Here is a 23,108-nt window from a genome sequence, read left to right on the forward strand (position 1 = left end):
GTCCCTTCCCCCAGCGGTATTAGGGTTCCAGGTAGGAGGTTGAGACAGGAGAACGTCTTCTATTTCCCTTCTTCCCTCCTAAGTTTCCCTTTCTTCTCCTAATACTGCCTTAGCAGCTTCTCTCATTATTCTGTCCCTTTCTTCAGAAGTGAAGAGGGTTTGTAAAATCTGCTGACAATCGTCCCATGTGGGCTGATGGGTGCTAAAAAATGGTCTCAAGGAGAGATATTAGTCCCTGAGGTTTCTTGGAAAATGGGGGATTCTGATGTTTCCAATTGTATAAATCACTAGTGGAAAAAGGCACATAGATGAGGCGAGGAGGTGCCCGTGGGCCAGCATCTGGTGCCAGCGGTGCCTCCCAGAGAGGCAAAATAGCTGCGCCTCCTGGAGGAGGAGGCAAAATGGCTGCCCTCCCGGAGGAGGAGACAAAATGGCTGCCCTCCTGGAGGAGGAGACAAAATGGCTGTATCTACCCACACATCCATATACAGGTATTGGTCTGGGTGGGGAGCCCTATAGACCATGGCTCTGACAGCAAACAAAATTGGAAGGTCAAAAGTGCCCTCTGTGGGCCATCCTACATTAAATGCAGGCTATTCCAGCTGGCTCAAGGTCGGGAGGAAACCTGGACTTGGCTGCGGACCTCCGTACCCCTGAGCCCTCTTCTGGAAATCAGAAAAATTCTTCAACAGGCACTCGAGCAAGGATCCTGGCACAGACTCCTGTTGTCCCATCCTAGATGACTCAGGAATAATGAGAAAGGGTAGGATACAGGCAACACACACTATTAACACAAGGAACACACTTGTCTCTCTCACACTCAACTCAGTCATTTGAGCTCAGACAAAACGCAGCACAGCGCAAAACAGATTCTAATGTGACCGGTCACTCTCAAAGTTAACTCCTAGAGTTAACAATTCCTTTCAGAAAACGGCGTCCCGTTCTGAAAGCCCTGGGTAGGTTACCAGCGGCGTCCCACCTACTACCTCAGGTTTATATGCTCCGGAGCCCAAAACCAAACCAAATGAGGATCCTCCGTGAATACTTACTCAGCTCGAGCTGTCCTTCCGGTCTCCAACCCAAAACTCCGCCAAGGGAGAATCCCGGGCGAGCCCCCAAAATGTAGCATCCACCGGGTACGAGAACAAATGTTGGAGACTTTCAGGAGTTAAGATGTTACTTTATTGGCCAGTTTAACCTGCGCAGGGGCGAACTCCCGAGATGTCCAGAGACACCATGCCCACGAGGAGCTGCAAATGGGAGCCGCGCCTGGAGCTTACAGCCAGGCCCTTATATATCCTAAGTGAGCAAGCATAGACAGAAGCAGATGTGGCAGTTTAGCTATTGGCTAGGGAGGTCACATGCAGCATAGCAACAGGGGCCGGCATAGCAACAGGGGCCGGTTTTAGCTTAGTGGCGAATTTCAAACCTAAACTTCTGATAAGGGTCTCTGACCTTCTTTGTTCCCAGCCTCACAGGAGCCATATCAGCACTTACTGTTCCTGCAATAGTTACACTCTTTGGCAGCTCCAGTACTCCCTGAATCTAACAGATGTACTCAGTTTTCATGGCTGGTGGCCTGAACCACTTGTCCTAAGATGTCACACAAACCTTAGCCTTTCTCTTCTATTTTCTTGTCTTTGTCTTCTACTTGATTTTAGATTCTAACTGTCCTATTGTTTTATTCTGTTTGGGTTTTGTTTTTCATTTCAACATTCTTTGTAATTTTTTATTCCCTTATGTCCTTTTGCTATAGCTGTAATATTGTATATCTCTCAAGGTAGTGAAACAGGGTTCATTATTTTCAAGTTTCCCCATGTCCTGCATTGTCTGCACCTCCCCCCTCTGGGCTCTCTTTTTCTTTTTGTTTTGGGCTCTCTCTGTTGTTTTAGAGCCTTTCCTTTAGCATCTGGCATCTCTGGGCTGTCTTTACACCTAAAACAAGGTACAAAAAGTAGGTTGGAAGTGTTACGTGAAAATTTCAAAAACTATGGGTCTCACCAGAGGGTCATCAGACTCTCTGGTTCCCCACAGGCTTTCATACTCACAAGGAAGGGTCCTCCAACTGCCTACCTGGGATGCAGGTCTGCCTGCTGCTGTGTTAGAGCTAGATGGAAAGAGGACCAAGGAACCCACAGTTCAGCAAGAGTTCAACTGTACCTTCTGTTCCCTGCTTTGCCTAGACTCTCATGACCTGACACATCTCCATATTTAGTTCACCTGGAGAATACTCCTCTGGTCTCCAGCAATGAGGGATCAGGAAAAGGGCAGGGTGCAGAGGAGGGGCAGGGCCCCAAATGCAGGGGGTAGGGGAAGGATTTGATGGTACAAGTACTGTACTTAAAGTACTTAAAGACTTTCAACTATTTCTCCTCATTTTTTTTTTCTGAAGCTGGAAATGGGGAGAGACAGTCAGACAGACTCCCGCATGCGCCCGACCGGGATCCACCTGGCACACCCACCAGGGGCGACGCTCTGCCCATCAGGGGGCGATGCTCTGCCCCTACGGGGCGTCGCTCTGCCATGACCAGAGCCACTCTAGCGCCTGGGGCAGAGGCCAAGGAACCATCCCTAGTGCCCGGGCCATCTTTGCTTCAATGGAGACTTGGCTGCGGGAGGGGAAGAGAGAGACAGAGAGGAAGGAGGGGGGGTGGAGAAGCAAATGGGTGCCTCTCCTATGTGCCCTGGCCGGGAATCGAACCCGGGTCTTCCGCACGCCAGGCTGATGCTCTACCACTGAGCCAACTGGCCAGGGCCTCTCCTCATTTTTATGGCCAAACTGGACCCTTCCCCCTTGATGTTAGGGATCCCTTCATGCTGAGCCCCTCAGAGGCTGGCAGGATGAAGCATTCACCACACACAGGGAGAGGCCACTGCAGGTGAGCAGCTCAAACCTTCCCACGTTCTGCAAAGTCAGCTCCATTCATTTACCCTCCTTCACTTAAATTTCCCTTTCTGCCCTTACCTAGGATCCTCAGAGTGAACACTTTAAATTCTTAAATTCTCATGTTCCATTTCAATGGGAAGAGCCAAATGCTTATAGCTAAATAGCCACATTAGTCTGGAAGCCCCTGTGTTTTCAAAAATAAACCGTTTTTTCAGTTATATCACAATTTTATTTTTGGTGTGTAGATTAGCAGTTGGATAAAGGTGGGTGAATAAACAGAACCAAATTAATTTGATTTTAGCACTTAGGGAATTTGTAAATGACATTGGATGACTTCTGAATGAAATTCATAAACAAGATTCACATTTTTCCTGACAGAGCCTTAAACATTTTTTTTTTTTCAAGTGAGAGGACAGGAAATGTAGAGACAGACTCCCACATGGGCCCAAATCAGGATCCACCCAGAAATCCTTGTCTGAGCCCAATGCTTGAATCAACTGAGCCAGTGGTCGGCAAACTCATTAGTCAAAAGAGCCAAATATCAACAGTATAACAATTGAAATTTTTTTTGAAAGCCAAATATCAACAGTACAACTATTGAAATTTCTTTTGAGAGCCAAATTTTTTAAACTTAAACTATATAGGTAGGTACATTGTTATTAACCTGCACATGGTATTTTGTGGAAGAACCACACTTAAGGGACCAAAGAGCAGCATGGGGCTCGCGAGCTGCGGTTGGCCGATCACTGAACTGAGCTATTCTTATCACCTGTGGCCGATGCTCGAACCAATTGAGCCACTGGCTGTAAGAGGGGAAGAGAGAGAGAAGAGGAAGAGGGAGAGGGACAGAAGCAGATAGTCATTTCTCCTGTATGCCTTGACCAGGGATGGAATTCAGAAAGTTTGCACACTAGGCCAATGCTCTATCCACTGAACCAAATGGCCAGGGCTTTAAACATCTTTTGAAAGTTAATTTAAACTAAAAAAAAAAATGTTTAGAGACACTACCATTAAAGCAATAACACAGAATGGGGAACTGCAGCTTACCTTCCAAATTCTACCTTCTCTCTCTTATAATCCAGGGCGAGTACAGTTTTCTGGGACAACACAGCCAGGACTCTCACAAAAGAGCCGGTGCTCCTCCCCTTGAGCTCCCCAAGGGGCTCTGACAGATGCAGAAACCCCTCTGTCATGGCAGCAGCAGAAGGCAGTCCCGTCCATGGCAACTGAGCACCTTTGACACAGCACTATTTCCTCCACATGTTGGAGTCACTCTTGGGAGCATTAGGGGTTTAATCATCTAAATGTTACAAACCCAAACTAGTATTTAGCTTTGCCATTTCTCTTGGAAAAACTGATAACAAAATTCAAATTCCAGAAACCTGTGGTCATCAAGGGGGTCAAGACCATGAAATATTTAAAACCTCTCATGGCCACATACCATACATCTGAGTCTTACCAGATCAATTTAGGAGACCAAACTACAGCAGCAGGGCCATCTGCTTAATAATGTGTGCTCAGCAGAGCAAACAGCACCTGTGTCAGATCCTCCAGAAATGGCAATTTCTTCCTCTGTCAGTCTCTCTTTCAAGGTGGCTTAATTGAAATTAAGTTTAGGGTTACAAAGACATCAGCCTCAGTGACTCAGAAGGATCTGAGGGTTCAACTGCCACATTATATACAAGAAAAACCAATGCCCAAGGAAAATGGCCTGTCCACACTCACATTAACCTTCAAAACAAGTTCGAATTTGCCCCCAGCCGACCTCTCTTAAAGACCATGCACCTCTGCTGGAAGTAGCAGTCAAGATGACAGATGCCAAATCCCTTATCAGAGTTGTAGGGGTACAGACCCAGACAGCTCAGTAACCCCTCCTGCCACATTCCACCCAGATCAATGTCTTAGTGAACACTGAGCTGCTTTGTCTCCTCAGATGCTAAAGACTCCAAGGGAAATTGTTAACACCAGCCAGTACAATAGCACATACCCTTCACAGATTCTGGGTATCCCCTGCATAGTGAAGGAGCAACCACAGATTACACTGAATTCAGAGAAAGAGAAAAATGTGAGGAGCAAAGGTGAGCTTGCCTTAACATGTATCCACTGCACCCTGTTATTCTGTTGAGCATGTGGCTGTGTCTATTTCCTCTGCTTTGGCTAAATAAATCCCAAAGATCTAAAATATAAATACAGGATCTCTTTGGACAAGCCTCCTTCATTAATCAAGCTCCTCCATTCCTGAGTCCACACATCTCACCAGCTGGTGGGAAAGATCACACTTACTTATGGAATTCAGATGCATAGATGCCATGGGCACTGAGGAGCTGGAAGGAAAGGTGATTAACTCTGACCGTGGAAATAATAATAATGGGCTAAGGAGGTGCTGCTCACCTGGACTTTAAATAATGAGTGTTATGGTGATGAGGCGAAGAGAATATTAGAGAAGAATGAAAGAAGCTGTTACAGAGAGAACAGCCAAGAGGAAAAGCAGCATTAAGCATGTGTCTTGTTCGGCTCAGGCTGGGAGCCCAGACAGACAGGAGAAGGAGAGCGAGGAGACAGAGCTTGGGGAGACGGAGAGGTGGGGTGGGACAGCTCACAAGAGGCCTGGGATTCTAGATGAAGGAATTCAGTCTTTACTCTAGGCAATGGAAAGTCTTTTAAAATATTTAGGAGGATGTAATTTGTAAAGACCTGCCATCTCAGGCACAGAATGGAAGGTTGATTAGAGAGGGGCAAAATTGGAGGCTGGGAGACACAGCAGTGGAAGTGATCTTGGGGAAATTGGGAAGCTTGTAGGTGATAAACACATCTGCTGTTAAACACAGTCACCTAACCCAAGAAATAAATATATTAAACCACACATTTTTAAGACTTGGTCTAAAAGTCACATGAAATAACAGGTTCTTAAACTCACTCAAAGCAGAGCATGAAAATCAATGGTAGTCTTTATGGAATGCTTTGAAATCTTGATCAAATTAATCAATCAGAATAATTTTAATAGCAAAAAAAGTATCTATTTAGTATATGAAGGTGTATGCATCTCACCAAAGAAAAAATGCAAGACAGATTATGCCTGAGTTTTCCGTTATGATTAGAATTTTGTCTGTTTTTTTCCCCCTCATAATTCGGTTGTTTTGTTGTCTATCCCAGTGATTTTCAACCTTTTTTGAGCTGCGGCACATTTTTGACATTTACAAAATCCTGGGGCACACCACCTACCAAAATGACACTCTAACACAGTACATATTATACATATAGTTAATAATATAGTTTCTAAATGTATTTATACTCACTTAGTGTGAAACCTGGGCCTGTTTCGATGAACACAAAAGGGATATCCTGGCAGGAATGGTAGAAAGACACACACGAAGCTCTTCCTCAACAGTTCTCAGTCTCTCTCTGTTTTTAGTTTTTATCGCAGTCAAGCTTGAGAAGCTCAGCTCACATAAATGTGTAGTTGAAAACAGGAGCAATGTCAAAATAGCTTTGTTGGCCAGAATGGGAACTCCTTGGCAACAGATAACCAAAAACTGTCCAAAGGAAGATCAGCAAACTTTAGCTTTAAAGTTAGATAACATTGTGATGCATTGTATATCACCCTCTGCGGGGGCCTCTTTTAAAAAGAAAAAGGTCAAATATCTATATACACCATCAGGATAGACATAACCAGCTGAGGCTGAGGCTTCATCTAGTGGTGGCAACATTTACCTCCAGTCCTGACCAGGATTAGAAATCGAGACCATGGGGAGGAATAGCATCTTCAACTACTCGCCACGGCCACACAATGACAAGTGCGCGGCAGCCCGAGCGGGGACCTTTCTGGGTGTGGATGCGAGGCGGCCTACTATTGGTTCATCGCTAGTGGTTGGGATAAATCCTAGAAGGTGATTGGTCAGTGAGCGTTCCCTGTGCCTCCACTCTTCCTGTCGCTGATAGCAGGAGGGATTGTGAGGGGAATGTTTATGTTCGGATGAAGGCGGCTGGCGGTGGGCCGGATAAATAGCCTCCGCAGGCCTTATCCAGCACGCGGGCCGTAGTTTGGGGACCCATGTTTAATTTCCCCATGGCACACCTGACCATGTCTTATGGCACACTAGTGTGCCACAGCACACTGGTTTAAAAACACTGGTCTATCCCATGTGAAAAAAGGGGGGGGGCAAAGTTTTTGGAAAATGCCTGGGAGGAAAGCTGAAACTTCAAGTCACTCAATTTCTTGCATAAATTAGTAAATTAAGAATTACTGAAATCCTACAATTGCCAAATTTTAGAGGCTGGGCTTCTTGTGCAGTTCTCAGAACATACTTCAAGGACTAGTACAGCTAAACCTTCTCCTTTATTCTCTGCAAGCTACTGATGTTCACAAATATCTTCGTGTTTCCCCAAGGTCAACTGTTAATTATTGACATAGCACCTCCCCTCCCAAAGAATCACAGTGATTTCTACATCACATGTCTGGGGCCATGTCCAGAGTAAAAGAAGGCCCCATGTGACATGGATCTTAGCTAAGTATATCGGGTCAGAATTCAACCTGTCCCAGACTCGAAAGCTTTCTAATCCACTCATACTCAGAAAAATAAAAGCTTAGAACTTGTTTCAAAAGTTGTTTCTGCTGGTGATTCAAAGGCTCATCTCTCTCTCTCCCACAGATGCATAAACAGGGACCTCCAGACACTGACTCTCTGGACCCCAGCCACCTGAGGTCTAGCTGGCACTGCATCTCTGAGCTGCCCAGTGAGGAAGGGCCTTGGCTGGCTCCTTGGCAGACTCCCTCCTCACAGCCAGAAACAGTTCATTGCCAGCTCCAGGCTGCCTACCTCCAACCCGGCCCTAATCAGCCTGATCTCAGGTGGCCACTGGGGCCACAGCTGCTGCTCAAAGTAGTGGGGACATTCTTCCAAGGTAATCATTAAACTGAGTGCCTGGCAAGGGCACAGGCAGCCAAGCCAGGAAAGTGAATCCTATTCACACCTTGTCCAGGCCTCAGTGGCTGGGACTGGTTTGGGAAGGTGGGGCCCTGGGGCACAAGGGCCCCAACCTGGAAGCCACAGCCTTCCCCTGCATACTGGATGTCTGAAAACATCTGAGGGCAGAGCCTTTGCTGCCTGCCCTGCTGGGACACTGCCCTTGCTCCTGGCACCATGAAGCTGCAGGTGTTCTGGACTGGGCTGGAATACACCTGCTGGCTCCTGGGCATCGCCACTGCTGCAGGTAAGACACCACCCCCTGCTGTAGTCTCCTGCATTCTGAGCAGAGCAGACAGGGCTGTGCAAGGGGTGTAAAGCAGCTAGCCGGGGATGGGCAGACACATATGACCACATCTGTCCTTCATTTTCTTTCCCAAGACCCCAAGAAACAGTGTTCTGCAGCCAGTGCCATGGGGTCAGCTGGAACTGGGAACTTAAATTTTTATTTGGCAACCTATCATTTGTGTCTCTTCATCTTCTAAATGAGTGGAGAGTCTACCCCTCTTTCTGGGGGGGGGCAGTTGTAAAGTGGAGCTGGGGCTGAAATAGGTGTAAAAGGGCAGATGCTGTAGAATTAAGAAAGTGATCAAAAGAGCGCATCTGGCTTTATTCAAACCACAGCCTTTGATCGTGAAGACTTCCCAGCACTCGGGCAGGCTGAGCTAGAGGGCCGGGTGTGGAGGCCTTGGGCTTCTGTTAATGCACTGTGGGATTGCTGCGGGTGGGAGATGGCTCCTGTGCTCGCTCCTCTCCCTCACCTGACTGATGTCTGATTTGGTGGTGGCTCAGCATGCCTGGAGGACAGAAGCAGAACCAGTGTGACCGCAATCCTGAGTGCTGCCCACTTACTTCCCCAGTGCAAACCCTGACTTTAGCCGTGTGGCTCCCATATGGCCAGGATCTGTTGGGGGAAGTGAGCAGGCAGCATTCTGAGCACTTAGCTCTTGGCCTCCCTATCCCTTGGGACAAGGAGGAGATTCCTACTGCTCATCATGTCCTTCTCTACCACTGGACTAATCATATGCATGGATCTTGGAGAACAGGGAATGTTTCCCAGCTCAGATTCAAACAGTGCTGCTTCTAGCCCCAGCCCTGTCACTGCCAATGTGTGACCATGGGAAAGCCATCTGAGCCCTCTGGAATTGAGCTGTCTGGTATGTACAACGGAGATAACTGGACCTGCTGGTCAGATGTTTTGGAGGATCGAGGATGCATAAACTGGTCACCACTAGCTGAAACTGGGAATAAAACCCTCTTGGGAATAGTTCTGTGGCATACTTCAGAGCTCAGGGGACCATTTCCAGGCACTGGGCCATGCTCGTTAGTACACTGGCCAGTGGGCTCTGCAGCATGTAGGCCCTGAGTTAGCATAGAAGTGCAAGTTGCAAGTCAGAGAGACAGCCAGCCTGATCTCTGGTCCCTTGACTTTCAAAAAATACAGGACTCTGGCCAAAGAGGTATCTGCTTCACAGGTTGGGTAGCCACACCCAGCAGACACCAAGAAGGGTCTGGAATGGGTCGTGACTGGTGGCTCAGTGGCTACAGTGTCTGCCCAGCATATGGGCATCTTGGGTTTGATTCCTGGTCAAGGCATACAGAGAAGTGACCATCTGTTTCTTCCCCCCACCCTTTTCCCATTCTCTCCTTCCTTCTCTCCCACAGCTAATGGCTCAGTTGGTTCAAGCATGGCCCTGGGTACTAAGAGTAGCTTGGTTTGTCCAAGTGCACCAGCATTGGGTGCTAAAAATAGCTCAGTTGAGTCAAGCATTGCTCCAGATGAGGTTGCTGGGTGGATCCCGGTAGGGGTGCATGTGGGAGTCTGCCTCACTATATCCCCGATTCTCACCTAAAAAAAAAAGAAAAAAAGAAGAAGAAGGTTTTGGAATTGGTCTGCTGAGGTCCCTGATTAAATGAGGTGCTGGGGGAGCCAGTTCCAGACTGTGAGAACCACCTTTTCCTTTCATTATGGGAATGACTGCCAAGGCACCCAACTGCTCATCCTGGGGAGGACAAGTAACCCTAAGTGGATTTCCATGTTTGGGTTCAAGTTCTGGTCTACAATTATTGATCTTAACTCCACCTTGCCTTCTCTAAGCTTTGGTTTTCAAGTGTGGAAGTGCACCCCTCTCAACTATCAGATATCACAGTGACAGTCCCATTGCCACACTCAACCCAGATCCAAGGCCTGCTTCTTATCTAGAATCTATTGTATGATGTGTCTGTCCTTTTAATGTACTGGCTACAGGCAGTTTAACAGTCTGATTTGTCTCAGTCAGAAGAAGTGTCTGTAGCCATGCGCACACACACGTGACCCTCCTGACCATAACCCTGATCTCTGCACAGAGGGTGGCAGTTAATGCTGAAGATGGGCCTCCTGCTTGCTTTTGATCTAAGATCCAGGCTAAAAATAGGCATGAACTGCCTACTATTGGTCCAGCTTTTCAATAATTATGCTGGGGCTCTCTAAAGAGCTAGGAGCAAGTGGGGAGCTAGAGAGAGGGTTGTTGGTGTTCTTGGGTATATTTTGAGTTTTCTTCAGTACCACTGAACTCTTGACCTATTTCCAGGGTATCAGTCTCTTTTTTGGTGAAATTTCTTTTGAGAAGTCCAGGCCTCACTTACAGGGGCATTCTGCTACAGCAGAAATAAGAGTTCAAACAGAGGCTGTCAATTTGCAGAAACTCCAGGAAGCCTGCAGGAGTCCCAGTCCCACTGAGGGGAGGACTGTGGTTCTCCAGAAACTGGGAAAGGCCTGTGACCTGACATCATCCAGAGAGTCACTTGCAGGGACCAGGTAGCACTTGTTCACTGGCCTCATCCTTGAACCTCTTCCCCTTTGCAGACAGGGTCTGTGACTGTCAGAGGCTCCACAGGTACAAGGTCCCAGAGGACTCTACCAGGATGGCAAAGCCCAGCATCCTGGGCCCAATGGCCCAGCAGAGGTGCTACCGGAACTCATCTCTCCTCTTCAACAAGGCCTTTGGATAAAGCTTCGTTAGGACACCCAGTAGTCCCATTGATCATGCTGCCTAGCCCTATGTCCAGCTTTATAACCCAGACAGAGCACCACCACCAAATAGGGGTAAAGGGGTCACAGACAGACTGCACATAACCAGAAGTGTTCTAAAAATTAAAATTTTATCTTCTTTTGAATCAATCATAAGGTTTCCAGGTAATCACAAACCCACTCCTCCCACTGTCTCTGAGCCCTTTGGGGAGCTAATCTTACACTTAGCTGGCTTCACTCATTTACATCACCTCTTTGGCCAGGAAGGCATTGTGCATCTGTGCCCCACATGTGACCTCTGAGTGCCTGTTGCAGAGCTGTGACCCCAGCAGCCACCCAGGAAGCAGAACCCTGGGGAATGGCACACAGATTGTGAGCTCTGCATTCCCTGTGCAGATACTGGCGTCTGTCTGCTTATTCATCCTCAGAGCAGGTCCTCACTGGGTTTCCTGAGAGAGGAGCCTGGCATCTTGAGTTAGAGACCCAGGCTCTGAGGGCCCAACCTATGTGAGTTGTTCTCACTGCAGATCAAATGTCAAGAGGGGGATCTGGGGAAATGGAGGTAGCTAAAGAGGGAAGACAGCAGCCAGGCTGGTCTTCTCCAGGAAATGAGAAAAGAGCCTGTGCACAGGGTTGGTGCCCATTCATGCTCTGGGAAGGCAGGGTCCATTTCCCTTGAGTTTCTGCAGTCCTCATCACCCTGGGGAGTCAATCTCCATGAATTTCCTCACCACTGCTCTGCCCTGCCTCAAACTTGCCAGAAACATGTGGGAAGAGTCCCCTGTGTGAGGGTAGATGTTGCATCTTGTGGGCCCCAGACTTGAGTGGTATATGGAGGAAAAAGGAGAGGCTGATTCTCTGACTATTAAAGGGAAATCCTTCATATACATGTCCTTGCATGTAGATGTGTATGAGCCTCCGTATGAGAAGAAATGCCAATAAAATGTCTCTGTGCCCTTTGGGAAGCCTCTCAACTTTCCTCAGAGAAAAGGGGCTCAAGTTTGTGGCCCCTCCCTACCAATACTCAAGGGCATTTTTACTCTTCCAGGCTTTGCTGTTGGTATAATAGCTGACAGTGAACATCATTATTTAAGCATTTATTGTGAGCCAGACTCTGTGCTATGTGTTTTAAATGCAGTATCTCATTTCATCCTAATACTCACCCTTGGGAGAACCATTATGCTCATCCTCATCCTTATTATTATTCAGTCAGAGGAAACTGAAGCTTAGTGGGGCAGAGCAATTTGCTCTAGGTCTCATAACTAGAGAACAGGGAGGCAAGATTTGAACTGATGGTGATCCACTCACAAGACCCAACCCTTCACCAATGTTCCCTTCACTTAAATCAGGCTGAGGGACATGTCTTTCCATATCTTGGTAATCCCAGGATGTAGGATGCAAAACACACAGAGGGTACCAGTGAGGCCTGACTAAGGCCACTCATCAGTCAACTGTAGTGCCCCGCCATTCATCAGCCCCAACAAGCAGGCAGGATCATGGTGAAGATGGACACAGTTACAATAAAGAATAGTCAAGAATGACCTCTTTCTAAACCTGGAGACACTGATATTTGATACAGCTTCTCATTCTGTCTCTTAATGATTACATGGTTTGACTGACACTACCATGGCTGTTCAGGCAAACCCAGTCCGGGACCTTATCCAGGACAATCTGTACACATTCCCAGAGAGAACTATCCTAGTGGGACCTCCCATTTATGAGTCCAGAGTTGTATGACTGACAGCATGCTAGAAAGTATCCTGCTGAAACCACATTATGTCAGTAAGGGACAACCTGGGATCACTTAAGGATTTTTTTACTATAAATTCTGACCCATTAATTTCTCCTCTACACTACAGACAGAGCCATATTTCCAACAACCCCACTCTTGCCACACTCCATTTAAAATTGTGGCTCATTAATATAGACTAGGACAAAAGAAACATTGAAACTCAGATATTCTCATATTTTAAAGCATACAGCAAATGCATAGTTTGACCTTAACCTTATTCAAAGGTTTCAGAAACAAGCTAATGCTTCCGCGGCAACCATCCTGGGATCTCCATACTAATTTTCCCCCTTCTTCAATGTGTACTCCATGACCACTGCCTTCCACAAAAGGAGCATCATGCACTCCAGCATGTCCAGAGGTGGATTTATCAGTCACATTGTTTTCAGATCCTCCAAATGGATGTTGGAGGATGTTTTTCCCAATCTGATAGCCTCTGTGAGTAAATGAAACATCTCTACTCTGTTCCACCTTTCTTCATGCACTAGAGATTCTGACCAGTTCAGTATGGCATCATGGTCTGGAAAAGCTGATGGAACCTACCAGAAAAGCTACTAAAACTAACACAGTGTTTAGCAAGGTTGCAGAACACCAGATCACTAGTTAAAAATCAATTGTATTTTGATATACTAGTAAGAAATAATTAGAAAATAAATTTTGAATGTTCATAATAGCATCAGCATATAAAAAATACTTTGGGATAAATCTATACACTGGAAACTAAAAAAATATTGCTGAAGGACAGTAAAGAAGACATATGGAGAGATATAATTTGTTCCTGGGTCAAAATACTCAATATCATTAAAATGTCGATTCTCACTAAAATTGCTCTATAGTCTGAATGCAACACCTGTCAAATCCTAGGAGAGTTTTGTTTTATTTTGTTTTTAAAGATTGACAGGCTGTTTCTAAAATTCACTTGGAAATGCAAAGATTCTAATATAACCTAAACAACTTTGTACACAAAAAGCAACATTAGAAATTTAACACTACCTGATTTTAAGACTTATTTTTATATAAAGCTACAGATTAAGACAAAGAAGTTTTAATACAAAGAAAGACAAATACAGTAGCATTCAAAAATAGACCTAGACATATATGAACAATAGAATTTTGACTTAAGTACAAAGGCAACTTAGGGCAGAAAGAATAACTTTTTCAATAAATGGATTTGAACAATTGAATATCCATTTACCAAAAAATAAAGTTTTACCTATACTTTGTACCATATACCAAAAAATAAAAAAGATTTAAAATAGATTATAGACCTAAATGTAAAACTCAAAACTATGAAACTCCTAGAAAATAGGATAAAATATCAGTAATGGCTTAGTCAGAGATTTCTTAGATACAATACAAAATTTCAATCCAAGAACAAATTTATAAATTGTACACCATCAAAATTTAACACTTTACTCTTTAAAATATAATTTTAAGAGAATGAAAAAAAGTCAGCAAAGAGAGATGATGGTGAAAAGCACATGAAATATTGTTTTGTTCCACTGGTCACTGGGAAATGCGCACAAGAACTGCAGTGAACAATGCTGCCATAAACACGGGGGTGCACTTCTCCTTTTGAAACAGTGCTATGGTGTTCTTAAGGTATATTCCTAAAAGTGGGATAGCTGGGTCAAAAAACAGTTCCATTTTTAATTTTTTGAGGAATCTCCATACTGTTTTCCACAGTGGCTGCACAGTCTGCATTCCCACCAGCAGTGCAGGAGGGTTCTCTTTTCTCCACATCCTTGCCAGCACTTATTCTGTGTTGTTTTGTTCACAATAGCGAAGATCTGGAAACAGCGCAAGTGTCTTTCAGTGGACGAGTGGATTAAAAAGCTTTGGTACATATATACTATGGAATACTACTCAGCCATAAGAAATGATGACATCGGATTATTTACAACAACATAAGTGGACCTTGATAACATTATACGGAGTGAAATAAGTAAATCAGAAAAAACTAAAAACTATATGATTCCATACATAGATGGGACATAAAAATGAGACTCAGAGACATGGAAAAGAGTGTGGTGATAATTGGAAGGTGGGGAGGAGAGGGAGTAAGGAGGAGGGGAGGGGAAGGGCACAAAGAAAACCAGAGAGAAGGTGACAGAAGACAATTTGACTTTGGGTGAGGGGTATGCAACATAACCAAATGTCAAAATAGTCTGGAGATGTTTTCTCTGAACATATGTACCCTGATTTATCAATGTCACCCCATTGAAATTAATAAAAACATACTGTAAAAAAAAAAAGAACTGCAGTGAGGAGCGTGGTCAAGAACAGGACCCCCTGCCCAGTGCTGAGTGCTGACAGGAGGTGAGACTCTCATTCACCACTGGTCATTGAGAAAGGTGCACAAGAATGACAGTGAGGAGCATGGTTGAGAGCAGGACCCCATGCACAGTGCTGAGTGCTCACAGGAGGTGACACTCTCATATCAATTATATCTGAATAAAGCTGTTTTTTAAAGTGGATGTGTCACTTATCTATTGCCAAAATAATGCTGTGTAACATCTCCAAAACCTTAGAGAACTACAGCAATATACTGTTATTATTCACACATCTGGGCAAGTAGATTGGGCAGCTCTGCTAGTATTATCATTCTGCGGCTGTTGGCTTGCCTAGCTTGACCTGGGCCAGGATGAAATGGGCCACTCTGCTCTTTGTGTCCCTTACACTCCAGAAGGCTGACTTAGGCATGTGCCATAATAATTGCAGAGGCACAAAAGAACATGCCAGTTTATACCTGTGCTTGCATGATGCCCAAAGCAAGTCACAGTCCTGGGTCCAGAGTCAAGGGCTGGGGAAATAAGCTTCACTGCAAAGTCACAGAATAGAGTGTGTGGATCCTGAGAGGGCTGAAGGTTTGGGGATATTACAGCAAGCTGCCACAGGGACTTTCTGCAGGACTGGTCAGCTTTTGTCTACAACTCATATTTAAAGAATTGAAGATAATGAGTAGATTCTCTTGCCTTTTTTTTTTAATAAATTTTTATTAATGTTAATGGGATGACATTAATAATTCAGGGTACATATATTCAAAGAAAACATGTCTAGGTTATCTTGTCATTAAATTATGTTGCATACCCCTCGCCCAGAGTCAGATTGTCCTCCATCACCCTCTATCTAGATTTCTCTGTGCCCCTCCCCCTCCCCCTAACTCTCTCCCTCCCTCCCTCCTGCGTCCTCCCTCCCTCCACCCCTGGTAACCACCACACTCTTGTCCATGTCTCTTAGTCTCGTTTTTATGTTCCACCAATGTATGGAATCATGTAGTTCCTGTTTTTTTCTGATTTACTTATTTCACTCCGTATAATGTTATCAAGATCCCACCATTTTGCTGTAAATGATCTAATGTCATCATTTCTTATGGTTGAGTAGTATTCCATAGTGTATATGTGCCACATCTTCTTTATCCAATCTTCTATTGAAGAGCTTTTTGGTTGTTTCCATGTCTTGGCCACTGTGAACAGTGCTGCTATGAACATGGGGCTACATGTGTCTTTACGTATCAATGATTCTGAGGTTTTGGGGTATATACCCAGTAGAGGGATTGCTGGGTCATAAGGTAGTTCTATTTGCAGTTTTTTGAGGAACCACCATACTTTCCTCCATAGTGGTTGTACTACTTTACATTCCCACCAACAGTGTATGAGGGTTCCTTTTTCTCCACAGCCTCTCCAACATTTGTTATTATCCGTCTTGTTGATAATAGCTAATCTAACAGGGGTGAGGTGGTATCTCATTGTAGTTTTGATTTGCATTTCTCTAATAACTAATGAAGCTGAGCTCTTTTCATACATCTGTTGGCCATTTGTGTTTCTTCCTGGGAGAAATGTCTGTTCATGTCCTCTTCCCATTTTTTTATTGGATTGTTTGTTTGTTTGTTGTTGAGTTTTATGAGTTCTTTGTAAATTTTGGATATTAGGCCCTTATCTGAGCTGTTGTTTGAAAATATCAGTTCCCAATTAGTTGGCTGTCTGTTTATTTTGATATCAGTTTCTCTTGCTGAGCAAAAACTTTTTATTCTGATGTAGTCCCATTCATTTATCTTTGCCTTCAATTCTCTTGCCATTGGAGTCAAGTTCATAAAATGTTCTTTAAAACCCAGATCCATGAGTTTAGTATCTATGTCTTCTTCTATGTACTTTATTGTTTCAGATCTTATATTTAGGTCTTTGATCCATTTTGAATTAATTTTAGTACACGGGGACAGGCTGTAGTCGAGTTTCATTCTTTTGCATGTGGCTTTCCAGTTTTCCCAACACCATTTTTTGAAAAGGCTTTCTTTTCTCCATTTTGTGTTGTTGGCCTCTTTATCAAAGATTATTTGACCATATATATGTGGTTTTATTTCTGGGCTTTCTATTCTGTTCCATTGGTCTGAGTGTCTATTTTTCTGCCAATACCATGCAGTTTTGATTATTGTGGCCCTATAATATAGTTTAAAGTCAGGTATTGTAATGCCCCCAGCTTCATTCTTTTTCCTTAGGATTGCTTTGGCTATTCGAGGTTTTTTATAGTTCCATATAAATCTGATTATCTTTTGCTCCATTTCTTTAAAAAATGGCATAGGAATTTTCATGGGAATTGCATTAAATTTATATATTACTTTGGGTAATATGGCCATTTTAATTATATTTATTCTTCTTATCCAAGAACAAAGAATATTTTTCCATCTCATTGTGTCTTTTTCTATCTCTCTTAGCAATGCCTTGTAGTTTTCATTATATAGGTCCTTTACATTCTTTCTTATGTTTACTTCTAGGTATTTTATTATTTTTGTTGCTATCGTGAAGGGGATTATTTTTTTGAGTTCGTTTTCTAATATTTCATTGTTGGCATATAGAAAGGCTATGGACTTTTGTATGTTAATTTTGTATCCTGCGACCTTACTGTATTGGTTTATTGTTTCTAATAATCTTTTTGTGGAGTCCTTTGGGTTTTCGATGTATAGGATCATATCATCAGCAAAAAGTGATACCTTTACTTCTTCTTTTCCGACATGGATGCCTTTTATTTCTTTGTCTTGTCTGATTGCTCTGGCCAGAACTTCTAGCACAAGGTTAAATAAGAGTGGAGAGAGGGGACACCCCTGTCGTGTTCCTGATTTAAGTTGGAAAGTCCTCAGTTTTATGCCATTTAATATGATGTTGGCTGATGGTTTATCATATATGGCCTTTATCATGTTGAGATATTTTCCTTCTATACCCATTTTGTTGAGAGTCTTAAACATAAAATTGTGTTCTATTTTATCGAAAGCCTTTTCTGCATCTATTGATAAGATCATGTGGTTTTTGTTCTTTGTTTTGTTGATATGGTGTATTACGTTAACTGTTTTACGTATGTTGAACCATCCTTGAGATTCTGGGATGAATCCCACTTGATCATGATGTATAATTTTTTTAATATGTTGTTGTATTCGATTTGCCAGTATTTTGTTTAGAATTTTAGCATCTGTATTCATTAGAGATATTGGTCTGTAGTTTGCTTTCTTTGTGCCATCCTTGCCAGGTTTTGGTAAGAGGGTTATGTTGGCCTCAATAAATGTGTTTGGAAGTATTGCTTCTTCTTCAATTTTTTGGAAGACTTTGAGTAGAATAGGAACCAAGTCTTCTTTGAATGTTTGATAGAATTCACTGGTATAAATATCTGGGCCTGGACTTTTATTTTGGGGTAGGTTTTTAATAGTTTTTTCTATTTCCTCCTTGCTGATTGGTCTGTTTAGGCTTTCTGCTTCTTCATGACTTAGTTTAGGAAGGTTGTATTGTTCTAGGAATTTATCCCTTTCTTCTAGATTGTTTTATTTGGAGGCATATAGTTTTTCATAGTATTCTACAATAATTCTTTGTATATCTATGATGTCTGTGGTGATCTCTCCTCTTTCATTTTGGATTTTATTTATTTGAGTCCTGTGTCTTTTTTCCTTGGTGAGTCTTGCCAAGGGTTTGTCGATTTTGTTGATCTTTTCAAAGAACCAGCTCCTTGTTTTATTGATTTTTTCTATAGTTATTCTGTTCTCTATTTCGTTTATTTCTGCTCTGATTTTTATTATCTCCTTTCTTCGGCTGGTTTTGGGTTGTCTTTGTTCTTCTTTTTCTAGTTCCTTAAGGTGTGAAGTTAAGTGGTTTACTTGGGCTCTCTCTTGTTTGTTCATATAGGCCTGAAGTGATATGAACTTTCCTCTTATTACTGCTTTTGCTGCATCCCAGAGATTCTGATATGTCGTATTGTCATTTTCATTTGTCTGTATATATCTTTTGATCTCTGCGCTTATTTCTTCTTTGACCCATTCATTTTTTAGAAGTATGTTGTTTAGTTTCCACATTTTTGTGGGTTTTTCCACCTCTTTTTTACAGTTGAATTCTAGTTTCAAGGCTTTATGATCAGAGAATATGCTTGGTACAATTTCAATTTTTCTAAATTTGCTGATATTGTCTTTGTGGCCCAACATATGGTCAGTTCTTGAGAATGTTCCATGTACACTAGAGAAAAATGTATACTCTGTCGCTTTGGGATGAAGTGTCCTGTAGATGTCTATCATATCCAGGTGTTCTAGTATTTCATTTAAGGCCACTATATCTTTATTGATTCTCTGTTTGGATGACCGATCTAGAGCCATCAGTGGTGTATTGAGGTCTCCAAGTATGATTGTATTTTTGTCAGTTTTTGTTTTAAGGTCAATAAGTAGCTGTCTTATATATTTTGGTGCTCCTTGGTTTGGTGCATATATATTAAGGATTGTTATGTCTTCTTGATTCAGTGTCCCCTTAATCATTATGAAATGACCATTTTTGTCTCTGAGTACTTTTTCTGTCTTGTAGTCAGCATTATTAGATATGAGTATTGCTACACCTGCTTTTATTTGGGTGTTGTTTGCTTGGAGTATTGTTTTCCAGCCTTTCACTTTGAATTTGTTTTTATCCTTGTTGCTTAGATGAGTTTCTTGTAGGCAGCATATAGTTGGATTTTCTTTTTTAATCCATTCTGCTACTCTGTGTCTTTTTATTGGTAAGTTTAATCCACTTACATTTAGTGTAATTATTGACACTTGTGGGTTCCCTATTGCCATTTTATAAATTGCTTTCTGTTAGTTTTGTATCTTGTTTGATTCTTCTCTTTTGTTTTTCTATCATTTGTTTTTGTTTGTTTGTATTCCATACTTCTTTCCTCTGTTGCTACCTTTTTTAAGTCAAGTGTTTTTGTGGTGGTTTTTTCAAGGGTGGTTACCATTAAGTAATGAAAAGGGTACCTACCATATTCATTGTAGTACCCTATCTTATGAGTATTTCTGTGCTTCATCGTCCCTTGCTACTGTTAATCTTCATCCTTTCTCCCCTATTTTTTCTTTTGTTGTCACAGTTTAAGTTTGGTTTTATTGTTTTCTTGATGGAGCTGTTACTTGTGGTTATGTTTTATTTTGTTCTTTGAATCTGGTTGGAAAATCCCCTTTAGTATTTCCTGGAGTGGGGGCTCTCTGATGATAAATTCTCTCATCTTTTCTGTATTTGTGAATATTTTTATATCTCCTTCGTACTTGAAGGATAGCTTTAATGGGTACAGTATTCTTGGCTGAAAGTTCCTCTCTTTCAGGGCTTTAAATATTGGGGTCCACTCTCTTCTAGCTTGTAGAGTTTCTGCTGAGAAATCTGATGATAATCTAATAGGCCTTCCTTTATATGTTGTATTCTTCTTTTCCCTGGCTGCCTTGAGAATTTTTTCTTTGTCATTGGTTTGTGTCATCTTCATTATGATGTGCCTTGGAGTGGGTTTGTTGTGGTTAAGAAAACTTGGTGTTCTGTTTGCTTCTTGAATTTGAGGCTTTAGTTCTTTCCACAGGCTTGGGAAGTTCTCATCTATTATTTGTTTGAGTATATTCTCCATTCCATTTTCTTTCTCTTCTCCCTCTCAGATACCTATTATTCTTATGTTATTCTTTCTGATGGAGTCAGACAATTCCTGTAGGGCTTTCTCGTTTTTTATTATTTTTGAGTCTCTTTCTTCTTCTCTCTGTTGTGCCTCAAGTTGCTTGTCTTCTATTTCACTGATCCTATCTTCTATCTGGGCTGTTCTATTAGCTAAGCTTGTTACCTCATTTTTCAGCTCTTGAATTGAGTTTTTCATTTCTGTTTGATTTGTTTTTATAGTTTCAATTTCCTTGGTAATATATTCTTTGTGACCGTTGAGTTGTTTTCTGATTTTCCTAAATTGCCTTTCTATGTTTTTTTGTATATCTCTGAGTATTTTTAAGATTTCTATTTTAAATTCTCTGTCATTTGGCTCCAAGGCTTCCAATATGTTAAATATTTTCTCCATAGATTTTTCCACATCTATTTGTGTTACCTCTCTGTCTTTTGTATCCATAATATTCCATTTCTTTTTTCTAATTTGCATCTGAGGGTGGTCTTGTTGATAGTGTTAATTAGAATTAATAAAAAATAAAAAGGAAAAAAGAAAAAAAGAAAAAAAAAGAAAAAAGAAAAAAGAAAAAAGGAAAACACTCCACCAAAAAAAAGTAATAATTTATTATTTCCCCCTTTTTTCTTTCTTCTCTTCCCCTCCTCTCACCTCCTTAGGAAAATATCTTATTACCTGTGAATTATATTATGCTAAATGGAACAAAAACTACCTATAATGGAGGGCCTGATTTGGGGTGAAGAGTTCAAGGGGCAAAAAAGGGAGTAGGGACCTACTAAATACAAAAAAAAAAAAAAAAAAAAGGAGAAAATCTTAGACAAGCATAAAATGATTTGCTTGTAAGTGATGGTCGACTAAGAGATATAATGAGAGGGATAAGAGGGAAACAGCAAAAAGGAGAGAAAAAACAATAATTAAAGAAGAAAAAAATAAAAATAAAAATAATAAGTAAAATCTGTTGTATTAAGTTGAGCGAAGACTAAATACAATGGAGACTTTGGGTTGGGAGGAATGCTAGTGAGTTAAAAATCAATGTAAGAAGTGCCCAAAATGCCACAAAAACAAACAAATAAAGGAAAACCAAGAACAAAAGCAGAAGAAAAAAAAGAACAACAACAACAAAAAAAACTTGAGTCCCAAATTAAATAATTTGTTCGTGATTGAGGCTTAAATGGGAGGAAAAGTAAAAGGAGAAAAGAAGAAATGAATAGAAATGAAAAAATAAGAATAAGAGAGAAACGAAGGAAGAAAAAAAGGAAAGGAAAAAAAACAAAACAAAAGGGGAGAGAGTGAGAGTTAAGGGTTTTGGAGTGTAACCCTAAAGGAGAGTTAGGATGAAGAAAAGAAATAAAATGTAACACTCATGGGTAGTGTAGTTCAAGAAAAGGGTAGCATAAGATGGGCAGAGAGTAAAAGGACCGAGGTGGAAGAAATAGAAATAATAATAAAGGCAATAAGATAGAAGAAAGAAAAAACAACAACAAAGAATTAGTGGAACAAGTTATAAAGTCTGTGGATTTTTCTTGATTTTGAGAGGTTAACTTCTTCCTTTTTTCTTTTCTCTCCCTCTTCCTGGTCGGTGACTCTGTACCCCAGGTTCTGCCCCTGTGTCACTCTTAGGTAGGAATTTGCAGTTGATGGGATTCTATGGCAATGTCATATAATTGGCTTTAGTCTCACTGGTAGTCAAGGCTTGTTGGTGTTTGCAGAGTCCAACAATGAGAGAGTTTGCTTTCCTGGAGTCTCTTTCCTAGTCTCCCCTTCCTGAATTAGCAGCCTGGTGATCCAGCTATGAGGCTGCAACTGCTTCTGTCTGGGGAGTAAGAGGCTCAAAGAGCTGGGATATCCCCACTCTATCCTCACTCAGAGCAAGGCTCTGGGTAAGGCTCTGGCAGTCAGAGCCTCCAGCGTAATCAGGTGGGGCTGGGGGTCAATTGTTGTCAAGGTGACTGTTCAGCGCCTATCATTCAGTTGGACCACTCAACCCAGGCTTTCCGCACTTGGTGGCCTGTTTTGGCTGGGAAGAAGAAGCACTAGTCGCTGCTTGCTTTATAGATCTTAATATCTGCCAAGTCCCTCTTGTTAGGTATATCCCTGAATATGGAGGCTCTGTCAATCAGAAGTTGCCCCCGCCCCTTTAGCGAAAGGCACTGAAAAATATCACGCCTCTTGTCTTGGATCGCTGAACTGGGAGAGATCTTATCAATTAGAGCCCCGTGGGTGCATAGATTTCGTGGGTTAAGCTAATTTCAGTGATTTGATCTGCAGCTGTGCTCCAGAAAGTATTTCAGGCTGCCTGCGTGCCCCTCCCCCCAACGCTTGATTGTTAGCTTGAATGGCTGGGTGAGGTGCCCCGCCCATGGAAAGAATCTCCTGACTAGGAAAGACAGCCTTGGCGCCCCTCCCGGACCCCGGCTCGGGGCGCGTGCGCGGTTTCTCAGCACGCCAGTGGCCGGGGACTCTCCAGACCGTGGCACGGGGCGCGCGCGTGGTTTCTCGGCACGCCAGTGGCCGGGGACTCTCTGGACCATGGCACAG

At 42.6% G+C, this 23,108-nt stretch overlaps 1 protein-coding gene across 1 annotated transcript in view; it reads left to right on the forward strand.

Moving 5' to 3' along the window:
- The first annotated feature begins 7,759 nt into the window (after positions 1 to 7,759).
- TMEM72 (transmembrane protein 72) overlaps positions 7,760 to 23,108 on the forward strand; it is a 42,182-nt gene continuing 26,833 nt past the window's right edge. Inside the window, 1 exon segment of the mRNA XM_066350239.1 lies at positions 7,760 to 8,098. Coding sequence (XP_066206336.1) covers positions 8,029 to 8,098 — 70 coding nt within the window. The 5' untranslated portion in view covers positions 7,760 to 8,028.

Source organism: Saccopteryx leptura, chromosome 9, assembly GCF_036850995.1.
Source record: "Saccopteryx leptura isolate mSacLep1 chromosome 9, mSacLep1_pri_phased_curated, whole genome shotgun sequence".
In the NCBI taxonomy this organism is placed as follows: Eukaryota; Metazoa; Chordata; class Mammalia; order Chiroptera; family Emballonuridae; genus Saccopteryx; species Saccopteryx leptura.